Below are 18,096 nucleotides of genomic sequence, written 5' to 3' on the forward strand. Positions count from 1 at the left end.
ACTGTCATCAAAGAGCTGCATGGAAACTCAATATGTTAGAGCTACATGTTTTTTCCCAGTCTTTCACTATCCTAATCTTGCCAAAAGGGTTCATTTGGGTAGAAAAAATTCTTATTATTGAGGAAAGAATCCCTGATAATGTTGTTATGTTTTTCATCCTGAATTTGTACTTTTCCGGAATAAGGACTATTAAACTATACTGCCTACCAGTATTGTTGACATGTGCCTCCTACATCGTGTAGTTCTGTCGGATCTAACATTTCCTATACACTGATTTAAACTCATATGATTGTCTCTGTGCAATGTGTGTGTAATGTAATGTGTAATCTGAGAGACAGTGGTTATGGAGACTTGAGGGACACTGTTAAAGGGTGTTAGTGAGGGAATGTCCACCCTCAAGCTCGCCACCCGGAAACACCACCAACTGATCCGCGCCACCAAGAAAACTGCATACAAGGACCGTCTGGACAACAACGCACACAACTGCAAGGAACTCTTCAACATCGTGAAAGAGCTCTCCAACCCCAACGCCGGAAACAACGACATCACCCCATCGCAAGACCTCTGCAACTCCCTCGCCTCCTACTTCCACAACAAGATCGCGGACATACACAACAGCTTCAGCATCCAACCAACGCACGCCAAAACCGCAGCAACGCCACCCACCACCACCCTCCGCGCCTGGACCCCGATCAGCACCGAAGACACCATCCGCACGATGAACTCCATCCACTCCGGATCTCCAACCGACCCCTGCCCTCACCACGTCTTCAACAAGGCCGACGCTGTCATCGCACCCCACCTGCGGGACATTATCAACACCTCCTTCGACACCGCCACCTTCCCTGAGAGCTGGAAGCACGCCGAACTCAGCGCTCTACTCAAGAAACCTACAGCGGACCCCACCGAACTCAAGAACTACCGTCCCATCTCACTCCTCCCGTTCCCGGCCAAAGTCATCGAAAAGACCGTCAACAAACAGCTGGCCGCCTTCCTCGAGACGAATGGATCCCTCGACCCCTCACAGTCTGGCTTCCGAGCCAACCACAGCACCGAGACCGCCCTCATCGCCGCCACCGATGACATCCGTACCCTGATGGACAACGGAGAAACAGCGGCCCTCATCCTCCTGGACCTCTCCGCGGCATTCGACACTGTCTGCCACCGCACCCTAGTACAGCGCCTTGGCAACATCGGAATCCAGGAGAAGGCACTGGAATGGATCACCTCCTTCCTCGACGGAAGAACACAGAGAGTCCGCCTACCACCGTACAAGTCAGAGGCCACCGAAGTCATCTGCGGCGTCCCTCAAGGATCCTTGTTGAGTCCCACCCTCTTCAACGTCTACATGAGCCCCCTCGCGGCCATCGCACGCCAACACAACCTCAACATAATCTCCTACGCCGACGACACCCAACTGATCCTCTCCCTGACCAACGACCCCGCCGCCGCCAGAGCCAACCTGCACGAAGGGATGAGAGATGTAGCCGAGTGGATGACAACCAGCCGCCTGAAACTGAACTCAGACAAGACGGAGGTCCTCATCCTGGGCTCCTCGCCCTCCGCCTGGGACGACTCCTGGTGGCCACCCGCCCTGGGCACCGCACCCAAACCGACGGACCACGCACGCAACCTGGGCTTCATCCTGGACTCCTCCCTCTCCATGACCAGACAAGTCAACGCCGTCTCCTCGTCATGCTTCAACATCCTGCGCATGCTACGGAAGATCTTCTGGTGGATCCCCACCGAGACCAGGAAGACTGTCACCCAGGCCCTCGTCACCAGCCGACTGGACTACGGCAACGCCCTCTACGCCGGAACCACTGCCAAGCTCCAGAAGAGACTCCAGCGGATCCAGAACGCCTCAGCCAGACTCATCCTCGACATCCCACGAAACAGCCACATCTCCGGGCACCTGAGAGACCTGCACTGGCTCCCCGTCAACAAAAGAATCACCTTCCGCCTCCTCACCCACGCACACAAAGCCCTACACGACCAAGGCCCGAGCTACCTCAACAACCGAATCAACTTCTACGCTCCCAAGCGCCACCTCAGATCAACCAGCCACGCCCTCGCCGCCGTCCCCCGCATCCGAAGAGCGACAACAGGAGGAAAGTCCTTCTCCTACCTGGCCGCCAAGACCTGGAACTCCCTCCCGACCGACCTACGCCTGACCCAGGACCACCTCTCCTTCAGGAAGAGGCTTAAGACCTGGCTGTTCGAGCAGTAAAGGCACCCCCCCCTCCTAGCGCCTTGAGACCCTACGGGTGAGTAGTGCGCTCTATAAATGTACTGATTGATTGATTGATTGATTGAATCCAAGGCAGAGGTGGTCATGGGGGGGGCGCGAACAAATATTGTCGCAGAGGGCCCCACTAGTGTTAAAGCCGGGCCTGGGCGATACGGATCACATTTAAAACTTATGTTACTGTTATATAGCTGTGGATGCTAGAGAAAGCTCCATTTTCATGGGTTTTCTTAGGAAGAAACCTGTCCTAGAGCAATATGATTGGAAAATGTACTGCTCTTAGCGATTGAAGGATAAGAAAATCTAGATCAGATACAAGAGTTATTTCTGTTAGGACCCCCCCCCCCCAAGCTAGGGAACGCTTTACCAATCCACATACCAGCTGTCTCATCTCCTTCACAAAGTAGCCTAAAAAGTTTTTTTTCTTTTGATAGGTACACTTTTTAGGTTTAGTATGTTGTACAGCAATTCTGTTAGCGCCATGAAGCCCTCATAGTTTACCGTTAGCGCTTTACAAATATTGCACTCATTCACTGACTCTTGGATTAGAAATCGCAGGCAGCTGAAGCTGATTAAGAAGGAATGTAGAGTGTGCAAAGGCACTTCAGTGTGTAGACGTCCATTTTAACAGTGGCATTCAACGAACTGCTGCTTGTGTGGGTGTATTAAATGTAGGGTTCCTGTCCATGTTCCTTCGTTTCCTGCATTGTCTGTTTTATTCTAATGTCAGTGTTCTCATGTCTCTGTATTCGGTGCCAAGATCTATATCTAGGTTGACTTGTACAATCCTGTGCCCAACAAATAGTACTTTATTTGCATAGATTATAAACACTCGTTTATTTCACTATATTATTGTCTTACAAGCTTTGCAACTGCATGCAGGCGTCACTTCTAAAAGAAGATTGGAAGTCTAAGAATAGCAGAAATTCCATATCTATTTGCTGTGTAGATCAATAATGCAATGAGATCTCGTTAGCATTCTCAGTTTCTGTTGACAGTAGTATTTTTTTTAATGTTTGCTTTGTAATCACTTTTTTGCCTGTCTGTGCAGGTGTATGGAGTTCTGGTGGTTTGCAAGCGGCGCTCTCTATTTGGCTCCCTATCGTTTTGTGCTTCCTCATATTTTCCTCTATTTTGGGATTCCTTCTCTACCAGAGGCCTCAGGAGCTCAGGTATTGTACATATATCTAATTTACCTAAGAAAAGGGTCAATGGATAAGTGATGCTAATAGCAGGATGTGCATTGTAAAGACACCAACAAGTACCTCAAATATTGCATGCTTGTAGTGCTTAAAACATTTTTTTTTACAAATGGCTTTATACATCAGAGGTGGAAGTGATTGGTGATATATGGGGCAAATGCAATGACAGTATATCACACATATTGACCCATTTTTTTATATTACACATATTCTCAGTTTAAGGATGGAGGGCAGATCCGCAAAGCTTTTTTCCATTGGCTGGTGTGGCTTACTCCTGGAATACAAGGGTAAGTCAGTAGGAAGACACTTTTTCAGAGGAAAAAGTTTTTGTGAATCAGACTGCCGAAGAAGTTGAGTCACATGTGCCCAAAATCACACATGTATGGCAAGATCTCAAAACGGAAATCAGAACCCAATTTTGTTTTTTTACCAGCAACTTAGATTCTTGATCACTTTTCCTCGTAATGATATATTTTACGTTATGTTCAATCTATTCTTTACGTCTGCCTACTATCTACGTCCACATTTGGACCATCCAGATGGGTTTTCTGGGCAAAGATTATTAAAGCCGCCATCTTGGAAAGCTAGAACACATTGTTCCTGGGTGCTCTTCATGCTTGTTCCATCAAGCTCCACCCCTCTCCACAGCTGTCAGACATATAGTTTGATATTCCTGTTTTTCTTTTTCTGCTCTAAATGTGCATTCCTCCTTGTAACACAAACTCTGTAGTAGAAGCCAGTCTGTACTATACGGTACAATGTTGTGGCTTCTTTCTTTACACATCAGGATAGGTTCCAGAAACATCAGGTACAACTGCTGGTTGCAACTATATGACTACAAGAGACCTGCCCTCTCCCGCTACCCCCACAAGCCCCTCCCCGCCCCAGGAGCAGGGCTCATGCCTGCTCAGCCTCTTCTCAGATGAACACTCCAACTGATACAGCAGCATTCCAAGTGGCTTAACATTCATGGTGACGCAGGGACCCATCGAACAAAGGAAAGCAAGATGCAACACTCCCTTCATTCATCTGACTTACATTGGGGTTCTCCCTCTTACCAATCTTCACACAGGTGCAGCATACCCAGTGGCGGCTGGTGACATTTGAAAGTGATTGGGCATAAAAGTTGAGAATGTGTCTTGTCGCGAGTGAAGGAAACGACCCTGATTGACAAAAGGGAGCGGGGATGGGAGGCTCTCACTCCAAGAAAATTCTGAATAAAAAGTTGCAAATTTGCATTTCAGAAAGCAAGAAGATTTATAAAGTAATTGTGAACGTGTAGTCTGGAAATATTTAAACACATTAAAAACTGTCCTATATCTTACTGCATTATTTATGCTCAACAATTACTGTATTTGATATATTTGATATTTATTTTTAGGTCTCTCCCATTGCTTTGCGAGGCATGCAGTATACACTTTAGTGTGGAAGCTTTGTGAAAGCTCCGCTCATTCTCCAGACCATCTTCTTCATTGGCTTGGGTTATAAATGCTGCTTTCCGATTGGTTTTAAGCTTGTTAGTCCCTCCCCATGACAGCCATGTCAGTCATTTGTATCCTTCCCTGGCTATTGGCCCCTTTACTGCAGACTTCTTTCTTCCCGTCCCTCCCTAACTACCCGCCTGCACTCCGTAACTTCTCAGCACCCCCTCTATCCCCCTCACCCTCCCACTCCCGCTCGTTCCTTCCCGCCCGCCCTCACTCCTGTTTCAATGCAATAGGTCTCGCGTCAATGCGAGTCCTATTGCATTGGAAATGCTTGTTTAAAAAGTTGACTCCCCTGGAGTATTGCCTCGGGATTGAGTGGCAAAGCGCACGCAATCCTATCCCTGCATTTCCATTCCCAGCGCAGCTCGTGTCTTCAGCATTGCTGTGTTGTACCTTGCAGTTTACAGGGCCCAGGGGCACAAGCAGGGAACAACTACAGTGCTCCTGTACAAGCACGCAGTCTACGGTCCCCGGGGGCACAAGCAGGCATCCACTCTGGTGTGCTTTTCTTGTTGGAACTGGAACGCGAAAAAAGTGAGGTCGGCAGACGTGAACAACAGTAAAGTTAACTAGAATGGGTTAAGCACTCCAAATGAGCTCTTGTGTTTACAGATATATGCCTCGTGAACTTCTCTCACCTCCGCTGTGTGTAGCTCTGTCGCCTTTGTGCTTCTCCCTGTCCGTCCCCCCCATGTTGCTCTCTGCCTCGGGTGCTCCCCCTGTTGCATTCTCCCGCCTGCTCCACATTACTTTCTCTTTTTCCGGTTTGCTCTCCTCCATGTGCTCCACTTTGTGCTTTCTCACTCTGTTTTCTGCTTCCCCCACCTGCGACCCGGTGTTGCCTCCTGCACCAGACTCCGTGTTGCTTCCCCCTCATCAGTTAATAAAAACCCGTGCGTTTCATTTCCTTTTATACATACTAGCATAGCATTACAAAAGTGTCTGTGCAGACTAAAAGGATGGTATTGCCTATTATTTCTTTGTTGACAGTGCAATTGCCGGTATATGCTTTATGCTTATTGAAGATCCGCTTTCTTGTTTTTATTTCTTTGATTTTGATTTGATTTGAAAAGAATTTGTTAAGCGCGGCTAACACCATTAGGTTTCTTGGCGCTGTGCTGGGGCGTGGTGAAAAATAGATAGAAAGGAAACAAGATCTAAGGATACGAGATAGTAAAGAGGAAAGTTTTGAGAAGTGATCTAAAGCCAGAGTATGAGGGTGCTAGTCTAAGAGAAAGAGGAAGAGAGTTCCAGAAGGATGGGGCTAAAAGAGAGAACCTCAAGCCCCCGTGTTTTTTTCTCTTGAACCTGGGGGTGGATAGCAGGGCCATTTGGGATGAACGTAAGGTGCGGGACGGAGTATAAGAGTGAAGGAGAGAAGAGATAAAGGAGGGACCTGAACCAGAGAGAGACTTATGGATGGTGCAGCCTAGCTTGAATTGGCAGCGGGCAGAAACCGGCAGCCAATGAAGACTCTTTAAGAGTGGGCGAACGTGCTGATCTCTGGGCTGGTGAAAGATCAGGCGAGCAGCCTGATTTTGTATCAGCTGGAGTCTTCTCTGTTGGTACTCAGGAATACCGACGTATAGCACGTTGGCATAGTCGACTCACTAATGCCAAGAGTGCCAACGTAAGCGCTTCGGTGGTAAGAAGGCGGGATATTTTCCGGAGTTTCCTGAGTTGGAAGTGGCTGGCGGACACCACTGCGCTGATCTGGGGGGTCATTGAGAGATCATTGCTGATAATGACACCCAGACTTTTGGCAGAGTAGACTGGAGAGGGAGGGCTACCAAGACTGGCAGGCCAGATGGACGGTTGCCATGGGTTGGAGGCTCCCCCGACAAGAATTAGTTCAGTCTTGTCGGGGTTGAGCTTCAGATGATTTAAGCTCATCCAGTCACTGATAAGGCAGAGTGTATTTTGAAAAGTGGAGATGGAATCCTCAGAAGAATCAATGTTAAAAATCAATTGAATATCATCCGCGTAGTTGAACGCAATAACGTTCAACCCGCGGAGGGCACGGAGTAACGGGGCCAAATACAAATTAAAAAGAAGAGGGGATATTGAAGAGCCCTGAGGGACACCACAGGACAGCTCAACCTGAGTGGCGGAGAACTGAGACAGCCTGACAGCTTGTTGTCGTCCCGTCAGAAAGGACTGGACCCAGTCAAGGGCGGTCCCTCGGATGCCAGCCTCCTCGACACGATCGACCAGGATCCCATGGTCGACCGTGTCGAAAGCGGCCGATAGATCCAGAAGGACCAGGGCTTGTCGGATGTTAACATCAGCCCCTCTGCGCAGTTCATCCATCACGGAGAGAATGACAGCCTCCGTTGAGTGCGCAGGTCTAAACCCTGCTTGCTTAGAGTCCAGGACACACGAGTCCTCAATGAAGGAACTAAGTGTGGAAGTAACATGCGATTCCAGAACTTTGCTGAGGAAGGGGAGAAGGGATATAGGGCGGTAGTTGCTCAAGATAGAGGGGTCTGCTGAAGGTTTTTTTAAAATGGCAACCACCTCCGCTTGTTTAAAAGAGCAGGGGACAGCCCCAGTGACCAAAGAGCTATTAATAAGGGCCAAGGGGGGCTCAGGACAGGAAATGAAAGCTGCTCGAAGAACCAAGGGAGGGCAGCAATCACGAGGAGAACCAGAAGAAATTTTGTGCAGAAGCGAAAGAAAGGTAGTCATCGGAATGGGGGGAATGGAGGTGAGAGTGTGAGAGTTAGAATATTTAGAGAACTCAGGGGTTAGGGAGTGAGCGGGTAAAGTTTGAGCAGCAATAGTAGCTTTAATTTTAGCTATTTTTCCGATAAAGAAAGCATTCAAGGAATCGCACAGAATTTGGGAGGGAAGTGGCCCTGGTGTGAGTCTGGCTGGGTTAGATAGTTCCTCCACGATGGCAAATATGTCTTTCGACTTATTTGTAGAATCCATAATTTTGGTGGAAAAATAGGAGGATTTAGCAAGAGCTATAGCGATTTTATACTTTTTCAGAAGAGAGGAAAATACCTCCTTATTCTGAGGGGAATAACCTCGACGCCAGCGTCGTTCTGCTTGGCGGAGGCCTAATTTAAGGGCTCTCAGGTCCTCGGTGAACCACCTTTGAGCATCGTGGCCGCGTCTGGCTCTGACTAATTTTAGTGGGGCTACTGCGTCAGCGGCGGAAGTGAGCCAGCGATTGAGATTTAGTGACTGGGTATCAATAGGGACAGATGGATCGGAAGTAGGAGGAGCAGAGGAACCAAGAATAGAATGAAAAGTATTAGAGTCAGACCTATTCCAATTGCGGGCCAAAAAGTTCATCTCTTGAGGCTTGACGGTAGGGCAGGGAATCCCTAGCGTAAATGTAATTAACGAGTGGTCTGACCACAGGCATGGCAGAATAAGGGGAGCTGAAATGTCCACGCCCGATGACCACACCTGGTCCAGGATGTGCCCTTTTGAGTGCGTAGGCGAGAAAATATGCTGAGTGCAATTCAGACCTAACATGAGGTCCGTAAAAGCTAATGAACTGGGGGATTCGTGGGGGTCCGAGGGCCAATAATTAAAATCGCCTAAGACTAATATATTAGAATTATTAATGGAGAGCTGGGCAATGAGGTCCCCAAACTGGGCAGGAAAATTAGGCATGGATGAGGGAGGACGATAAGTCAGAGCGCATATAAGGGAGGATCCTGGCAGTTCCAACCGAATTACCAGACAGTCCACTAAGAGAATGCTGGTAGTGGGCACTGTAGAGAAGCGAATCGGGTGCTTAAAAAGGGCGGCAACTCCCCCTCCGACTTTGCCGGAGCCGGAGGCACGATTAACTTGTAATATATGATAACCGGGGGGAGTGGCAGCCAAAATATCGGGGGCGGAATCGTCAGTCAACCAGGTCTCGGTCAAAAATAGGATGTCAGGTTGTTCTGACTCCAGAAGATGGAAAATGTCAAGTTGGTGACTGACCAGAGACCGGGTATTGAGATAAAAGACTGAGAGGGAGTGATAGGGAGGTTTTGTCAGCAAGTGAGGATCAGATCTGGGGTCAGAGACCAGGGGCCTCGAGATGGTGAGTGGCCGTGTTATTTCGGGAAAAGAGCTACGGGTGGTAAGCAGGCCTAAAGAAACCAGTCTAGGAACAGACCCAGGTGGCGGAAGCGCAGGATTGTGACATGCAACAAGTGATGCGCGGGTATACGTAAGAAAAGGGACAGAGTGTAACGCCCCTAGCCCCGGCCGGCCGCGGACGGGCGCAGACGGGCTTAACTCTGGCGCAACTCCGGCGCGCCTACGTCGCGCCCGCTGCGCTCGTCCGCTGCGCTGACACATAATGGCCGTCTATATAGGCGGTGACGCGGTGGGGGAGGGGTCAGGAGGGCGGGGTGGGCGTCGTGAGTTTTAAAAATGCAGGTAGCCGTTCCCCGCTTGTAATCAGTGGGACGGTGATAGGAAGAGCAACGAAGCTGCTAGCAGTCAGCAGCACAGATTAAACAGATTTAAAATACCAGAAATCTATTCCCAGCGCTCAGCGCGAAGCCCTCAGCCCTCTGCCACAGGGCTTTAGACGACGCGCGAGGGGGAGCAAGCAGAACTAAATAGATGGTGACGCGTTGGGGGAGGGGTCAGGAGAGCGGTTCCAAGGTTGAAGGTTCCATCGCCTGTTTGAGTTTGTGGAAAGTCACCTTAGCTCTTTTGTTTGTTGTTTGTTGAAGGGATCATTGCCTGATTACTATTAACACTGCGAGCTTTGACTCCCTGAGCAGCTCAACCTGTCAGCAGCCTCTGGTCTGATTTCGGCTCCTCATCGCGGAAGCTGTAATGTAATGAGTGATTTAAGGAGCTTTCTCAGGCTGTGTGATAGGTTATTGATTGTTTTGCATCAACATTTTTTACATAATGATAATGTATTTCTCCTGGAGAACTTGGAATTAGCTGAAGTTGAGCCATGGAGGTTACTCATCTGTTGTTCTTTATCTATCTGATCATCTTCTTCCTGTAGCTTTACTGTTAGAACATCTCTTGTGTGGCATACTCACACAGTTACCATTGATAAATCGGTGACATTTACCCAGCTACATTATTAAGTTAAGCAGGCATAGTATGCTTCGCTCTGTTTGCATTATCCTTCCAAGCAGCTGCAATTTCTAGAACCTCATACGTACAAGCCACTTACTGAACCATACTGCACATTCAACCTAAATGTATCTGACAGTAAAAACATCCATGCGAGCATATACAGATGGCTATGCCGTGGTGGCGAAAATAAATGTGGCCCAATAGAATGTCATGCAGAACAACTGTACATATAAACAAACACGAATTCACACATTTAATAATACAGTGCAAGGTCAGACTCGACGTTATTACCAGAACAGATATGACATAATAAACACTGTAAGTGACGCACAGATTGCATATTTCAGTTGCTTTACATGTGGAAACACCTTTCATTATGGCTAAGAGGCCTCATGTGTCTTCAATGTATTGCACAAATGTAACCTCTAGCACTTCTGACCTGGTTGATTTTAGTTATGTACAGAAAATGAAACACGCATTGACAAAGCCAATAGCCAAGTCTTGCACTTTGAGGCCTGCTGAAGTGAAAAAACAAGCATTTGCAATGCAATAGGTCTCACGTTTATGCGAGTTTGAGCTATTTACATTGCAGATGACAATGCCTTTTATGTTTGTTTTTCATTTTAAAACATAAATAAAAGGCATTGTCATTTTTTTAAAAATATGAAGCGGCACAAGCGCGGCATGGTACTTCTTTTATGTTTGCAGCTTCCTACTCCGTGCCCGATTCCCAAGGACTCATTGTTCGTCGTGCATGTAGCCCTGCCCCGTGTTCCCCTTCCAGTATCCTGGGATATGGCAGTGCTGCTGACGTCATTTAATTTGCGTTGGACGTGGTGGTGTGCAGTAACGGGCAGGCAGTTATACATGTACTGCTTGTGGAACCGAACATGTTTTTTTCTCCATGATCTGGATTCATACAAACTATCCCGACCCTAAACCATCCATAGCTCAATAATTCAGAGCAGTGATTTTGCCTATCTGCTACTAGTTTGTGCCAACCCACTGGGCACCACCTGAGTTGTCGCAGACTGTCCCACATGCTGTTTTCCCCCTGGCTCTACCTGCTCTCATCTCTTACTTTGTCGGGCTCTGGCTGACCACGTTTCGTTAGATTTGATTTAAGTTTAAGTCATCAGTGGGATATGCTTCTGCCCCTTCTCTCTCTCTCTCTGAGGCTACCTTGGAAATAACTGTGCCAGGGCTCTGGCTTGGCTCTAATAACTAAAGCACGAGCCGAGCCATCAAAATATGTAAAGAAGTAAGCCATGAAACAAATCTCAATAAATCAAAGGCTGGTTTTCTTTGCAAGGTAAACAACTATATATGAATGCGAGCTGTGTCAGATATTTAATTTTCACTTACTTGAGGATGCCATCTCTCTGTTTCCTAATTTATTATTGTTGCAGGCACGGTGCATTTGGCACTTTAATTATTACCCGCAGTGCTGCTACTCTCAGGTTTACAGGGAGCAGCTGATTCCTAGGACAGCAGAGCAAGCATCAGTAGCCAGATTACTGGACACATACATATATATATATATATTACCTACTGGCGGTCGCCAGTAGGTATATATAGTTAGGATTTTTTCTCTATGGGATTTTTGAAAATTCTATGTCTAATAACTTTGGCGTTTGTGGACGGAATTGGCAGAAATTTTCAGGAAAATGGAACATTTTGTTTCTGAGCAGCCCCTGGAAATTTGGGGGGGGTTCGTCAAGGGGGGGCCGAGAAAAAAGGGGGGTCCCAAAACGCGTTTTTCCAATGTTAATTTCCATAGGGCGGTTGGCCTCACTTTTAGCCCGAACGGCTGAATGGATTTGCACGAAACTTGGCAAAATTGTAGGGACTGGTAGCCCGATGTGCCTTTGCTAGGTCTCAATATATGTGCTCCAGTGGATTTTGAGAAATTAACGTTCAAAAAAAGATATATATCTGTAACAGCGGACCGGGCAGCGCTCCGGTTCGCGTACTTTTCGCGTTACGGAGCTTTGTGAAGCGAAGCTGATTGGTTCTCCGGCGTCTGTAAACATTCCAAACAGTCCGTAGCGGCCGCCATCTTGTCTCTCGGTAGGATCGAGAGACAAGAGGAGGCCAAAGCGAAGGGGCAAATGACCATAAGGGGGCATAGTAGATCCTCCCTGACCCCCTAGGTTTGATGTGGAGGTTTTAAAAGGGCCCCGCGGGGCAAAAAAAAATAAAATAATAATAATCGAACGGCTGAATGGATTTGCACGAAACTTGGCAAAATTGTAGGGACTGGTAGCCCGATGTGCCTTTGCTAGGTCTCAATATATGTGCTCCAGTGGATTTTGAGAAATTAACGTTCAAAAAAAGATATATATCTGTGACAGCGGACCGGGCAGCGCTCCGCTTCGCGTACTTTTCGCGTTACGGAGCTTTGTGAAGCGAAGCTGATTGGTTCTCCGGCGTCTGTAAACATTCCAAACAGTCCGTAGCGGCCGCCATCTTGTCTCTCGGTAGGATCGAGAGACAAGAGGAGGCCAAAGCGAAGGGGCAAATGACCATAAGGGGGCATAGTAGATCCTCCCTGACCCCCTAGGTTTGATGTACCATTTTGCCAAGTTTGGTGTAATTCCGTTCAGCCATTCAGGCTGTAGACGTATCTAAATGTCCTATGGAAAATTGCATGGGGAAAACACATTTGAAAGTGTTGAAATTTAGAACCAATTAAAATGTTACTTTGGTTTTGTATTTGTGTGTGATGAAAGTTAATTGGTTATGTATATATCTAAAATGAGAGGAAACCACAGTCATTTTGTGATACTACTGTCTGAGGTACATTTGTGAGGAATTTTTGGTGCTCAATTTCTGGTGTTTGATTTACACAGTACTAACGCTTCTCCTACTTTCAAAAAGGTGAGTTGTTAATTTGTAAGGGGAACTATGTTGTACACTTTAAGATAATTTGAAAAATGTTTTCTGTTATTTATTTACAGTCCTTCTGTTATACTAAATACTTGATAAAGTTAGTTTTATATTATGTATTACTAAAAACGATAAATGAAAGTGATTATTTTTTTCTGCAATTTACAGCAAGAAATTTCAAAATAAAATGGATCACAATGAAGAGACCGTGGCAATTTCTTTTGAATTATCCACTACATTTATTGAAATTGACAGCACCAATAATGAAATATTCTCACAAGGAGGAGATGACTTGAATGATTTTTTTGATCAATCTCTTGACGGCGAATTTATCGAATGTTTGGAGACCATAGAGTTACAAGAATGCCGCTGGCCGCGCGACGCAAAGGGGAGCTGAGCGAGACAGCGTCTTAGTACCACACGACGCGCGAGAGGAGCCTACAGCGCACCAACCCCCCTTCCTCACCAACGGCCAATGGGAGGGCGCTCCTAGGCGGGGGGGCGTTCCCGGGGGGTTTTATAGCAGGCCCAGCGCGTTGCTCGGTCTTTCCTGCCGCGTCGGTGCCTTGGGCTGCTCTGCGCTGTTCGGGCGTCTGCTTCAGGTCGTCCTGTGTATGCTGCCACGTTGGTCTTGCGTCTGGGTTTTTTCCCTTCGACGTGTTTTGCGGTGAGTGCTGTTGTTCGTGAGCCCGCTTGCGGGCGTTTCGGTTGTAGAGGGGCACAGAGCGGTGGAGGCAAAGAGCGGAATTTTTGGGGGCTTTTGTTGTCCCCGATGCCGAGCGGCAGTTGTGTGGCCTGGGGCGCCGAGGGAGAGCGCGCACGGGATGATGGTCGGGCCGTGTTCATCGGGGGTGATGCATACTTGGGATGCCTGGGTCGTGGGGGTGCTTTGCCGTGGCTCGGGAGGCTCTGATGTTGTGGAGTTGGCTGCGCAGCGAGGTTGCAGTGCGGAGCTGGCTGTGAATATGTGACGCCGTTGGCGTGCATCCAAGGTAGAGCGGCCGAGGCTGGACTCACCCTGGTGGTCACGGGGTGCGCCAGCCATTGGGGCACCGTCCCCCGCGGCAGTGGCAGGGACTCGGGCCTTGTGAGGAGAGACAGGCTTTGTGTGCTTTACTTCATTGGTCTTGTTGTCTGCGAGCGTTGTCGTGTGTGAGAGGGTGTCGGCATTTTGAGGGAAACCATGGTGCATTTAGTACGACGAGCTGAGGTTGGATTTATCCACTGACGGTCACGGGGCCTTGGGCGGAAAATGTACAATGGCGATGTGTTTTGATGACGACCGGTTTCTGCACGTTGTACTTTTGGAGGATCGCTATCGTTTTGATGACTGAATTTGTTCTGTACCTTGGACTTCGTGGCCACTGCCTCTCACGAGACCTTTCCTCTGACGCTGAGAAGTTGCTGCTTTGAACGGTTGCATTCCATTTGGTTTCATTGCGGGCTAGACGCCACAAGATTTAATCTTCACGATGCAGCTTTTATAAAGGTCTAGGTAACCCTCGAGGACCTTGGCAGACGGAGGGTCGCTGTGGGTTTGGCGAGGTCGAGGGCATGGCGCGGAATGCCCCTTGGCGTGTGCAGTGTTTATCCCCAATTGGGGTTGGTTTTTGGGGAGAGTGTGGCCTGGCAGTCGGGGCGGTCGACCGCAGAGCTGGGGATCCGGGTTTGAGTCTCGGTGGGGATGCGCGGCATTGCGTGATTGATTTCTCCGTGCCTGATTGGAGTGAATGTGTCCGTCTGTGCCCTGGTCGACATGCTGTGTTTCCATTTGTGATACAGGTTGTTTTGTGTAAACTTAATGCATGCAGACTGTTGTCATGGTGGTTGGGGTTTAGTGTTGGTTATGGGAGGAGCTCGTGATCCGGGTTCGAGTCTCGGTGGGGATGCAGGTGGCTGTCTGGCGGATAGATGTGTTCACAATTGTTGTTGCTGCCCTGTCTGACTAGTGCCACAGGGCCTCTGTTGAACCACAAGTGCTTTGGGAATGTGATCTCCGTCAAGGCATTCACCGAGCGAGGTTGCTTCAGTGTTTCCCTCTGGGGTCTGGTCTTTCCCCCTGTTGTCCTTGGCTCAGCACCTTTGTTTCGTGAGTTCGCCTCCCACTGTGGGCTGCCCGCCAGGGACAGTGCCATCGAGGTCGAGCGGCGGTGACTCGCGCAGAGTTTAAATGGCGACTACTTTTAGCTTAGGCGTTCGCATGACTCTGCCAACATTCTCTTGACACATTAGTTTCTATATAGTTTGTTTCGTTAAAATACTCGCCCGATAAATCTGATGATTGATATACGCACACGTGTTTTCATCTGTCGCAATTCTGAACCGTCTCGGCTATTTGAATATATATTTAAACTATCAGGGGCCTCTGTAAATTGATGCGTTCTACATACTGCATCTGCTTTCCTCAGTCATGGCATGTGGATGTTTCTTTTTTGGAAATGTATTCACTCGTGCCTTCACAAAAGTTAGGCGTTATGAATATTTAACTCTGCGCCACAGTTAATCTGCAGAAACAGTGACACGAGGCAGGAAACGTGTCGCTACCAATGTTCCAATTTCTCTTAAGAAGTTAAATTCAATGTTTTGCATAAAGCGGCAGTGTGGTCCCTTTAAGAGCTAATTTTTGAGGTGATCTAAATATATTAAAACGTTTCAATACAACTGTATTTCATATCTCGTTCTGGAGATCGGCGCCTGCGAGTTCTTTTTCCATTTTAATGTGGGGGTGGCGGCTCGCTTTCATTACACATGGTGACCGTGGGGAGGAAAGGTACATCTAGTAATGCACCCAGGCGAGCGAGCGCTAAGGTTATGTGCGTGGTTTCAGTTATGGGAGCTCCGTGACAATGGCAGAGCTCTGTGTCAGAGAGGTGGCACGGCGAGATAAGGCACAGGCCGCGAGGCCGTGCTGGGTTGGGGTCAGATCCCGCTGCCATTGCTGGCCACGTGTTGGCCATAGCCGGCCGCCATGGCCGGCCATCATACCCGGCCGCCATTGCCGGCCACGCGGACATTGTGCTGCACGTTTAGTGCGTGGTTAAGAGCAGGGACAGGAACTTCACCAGTTCGAGACACCTGGGGAAGTACAGGTACGGCATTAGTTCCACCCCAGCAGGGAAGAGAAATCAGGTGATGAATAATTAGTAATGACTACAAAAAGCAGTTTGCATGTACTGCACTATCAGTGGATGAGCACGAAGGACCGATAGATATACTGCATTATTGGTGCATAATAAAATGTACACATGCAGTAATTCACTAACGAACACACAGCCGTCTAAAACTCCAGTGGAAGGGATGTATGGGTCGAATTGAAAACGGAGCAGCTCCTAACAGTTCGCAGATATAGTGTGCAACAACAGCTACCACAACTGCCCAAATATGTATATATTCACAACAAAGCTCCCGCACTTCCGAAGTTGCCAGGGCGCTTTACCGATTGAAAGCGCTCCTTCACCCAAATGAAAGGACAGTGAGGAAGTTCTAGCAGGGGATAATACGATACGGGTTTTAAATTAAATTTAACTTGTTTGGCGCGGGAGCTGCAGGGAGCTGTCATCGGGGGGAATTCACTTTGATTTATGATCACCCCTTTTCTACAAATTGTCATTACAGGCGGCAGTCTCTCTACGTGACTATTGCCCATTGCACTCTATATTTTATATTTAACCTACACAATTCTCTTGATCTCTGTTTAACCTCGTTGTTTCCTAGCATAATGTGCATAAAACTACATAAAAGCATACAAACATTGTGGTGAATTGATGCAGAACTTACCAATAGTGGACATAGTTATTGACGTGTGAAAAAAGGAAGGCATCATTTTAAAATAGTTTCTTGGGCCTCCGCAACATATGTATTTCCCTGCTGATGCACTTTAGTGAGAGCAGAAATGTAGCATTCATATGTCATGCACAAGTCCTGTAAAAGTGTGCCTGTGCGGTTTAAAAGTATTTACGTTTCTGGTGTTCCCTGCTGATGCACTTTAGTGAGAGCAGAAATGTAGCATTCATACGTCATGCACAAGTCCTGTAAAAGTGTGCATGTGCGGTTTAAAAGTATTTACGTTTCTGGTGTTCCCTGCTGATGCACTTTAGTGAGAGCAGAAATGTAGCATTCATATGTCATGCACAAGTCCTGTAAAAGTGTGCCTGTGCGGTTTAAAAGTATTTACGTTTCTGGTGCTTCATACAGGAGGTAGGACACAGGAACCCTGTGTTTCGGTGGGGTTATGCCATGTAGATAGGGTCTGGGATCGTTTGGATTGCTGAACGGTTTGAAGGGGAGTGTAAAGGCCACGTGATTCTACGCTCAGTCCCTTCCTGGGCCGCCGCGTGTCTTGGTGTGAGGTGCTGCTTCCTCTAAGTGTGAGCTGTGCATGGCATGGAGGGAAGCAATGTATGAGCATTGCGAGACGTGTGTGATTCATGCACCGCGTGGCATTGGTGAACAACCCTTCTTGGTTTGATCTTCTAGAACATATAGCATGGAATAGATTGTCACACGTGACCGCACTATGTCTGGGATCACTTTGGCACTGGACTGGTTGGAATCTTTTTAAAGGTCAGTTGACCACGCAAGTTATTTTGGGACAGCGGGTGTGCTGATGAATGTCCTCCCAGGGATGGTCATGTTTCGGCAGTTTATGGTGTGCATGCGGTGGGCTTCTTTTATTTGACCTCGGTAGCCGTCTCAGTAAGCCTTGGCTGATGCACACTAGTTTACACGAGTCCCGCGGGATAATAAATGGGAAAGCACCATTTATACATTAATTCTAAGTGGGTATTTAATTTATATGCTGTGGTAGTTGTTGTACTTGCTGACTGGTACCTAGTGTCTTCTGTCAAGAACTGCACAAAGAAAAGCTGTTTAAACGGGCTAACTGTGGAGTCTATCGTTTTCTACAACTGCCAAAAAACAGAGCTTTGAACTGGACTAATGAGCTCGAGGGTACATTATGACGCGCTGATGCCCTTACACGCTTTTCACATGTCATATTATTCTTTGCGCCTATGTGATCTGGGCGTTGCCAAACACATACCCTGCGCCGTTGGGCCAGAGTCCGCTTACACCGTGTGTTACCGTATAGTTAAAAGAAGGAACAAATAGCACTGGAACACTTAACTTGTAATATTACTAAATTATATTAAATCATATGGAAGTTTCTAAGTGGTATTTGGTAGTATCTTGGGGGCGCACGTCCCGGAAGATA

At 47.8% G+C, this 18,096-nt stretch overlaps 1 protein-coding gene across 1 annotated transcript in view; it reads left to right on the top strand.

Annotated features, from left to right (window-relative positions):
- The window catches only part of LOC144772437 (cell surface glycoprotein CD200 receptor 1-A-like), a 369,215-nt gene that overhangs the window by 245,894 nt on the left and 105,225 nt on the right, over positions 1-18,096 (top strand). The window contains exon 4 of the mRNA XM_078656756.1: positions 3,300-3,420. Within this exon, the coding sequence (XP_078512882.1) occupies positions 3,300-3,420 (121 nt within the window). The remainder of the gene's footprint in view (positions 1-3,299; positions 3,421-18,096) is intronic.

The sequence above is a fragment of the Lissotriton helveticus genome, chromosome 8 (assembly GCF_964261635.1).
Source record: "Lissotriton helveticus chromosome 8, aLisHel1.1, whole genome shotgun sequence".
In the NCBI taxonomy this organism is placed as follows: domain Eukaryota; kingdom Metazoa; phylum Chordata; class Amphibia; order Caudata; family Salamandridae; genus Lissotriton; species Lissotriton helveticus.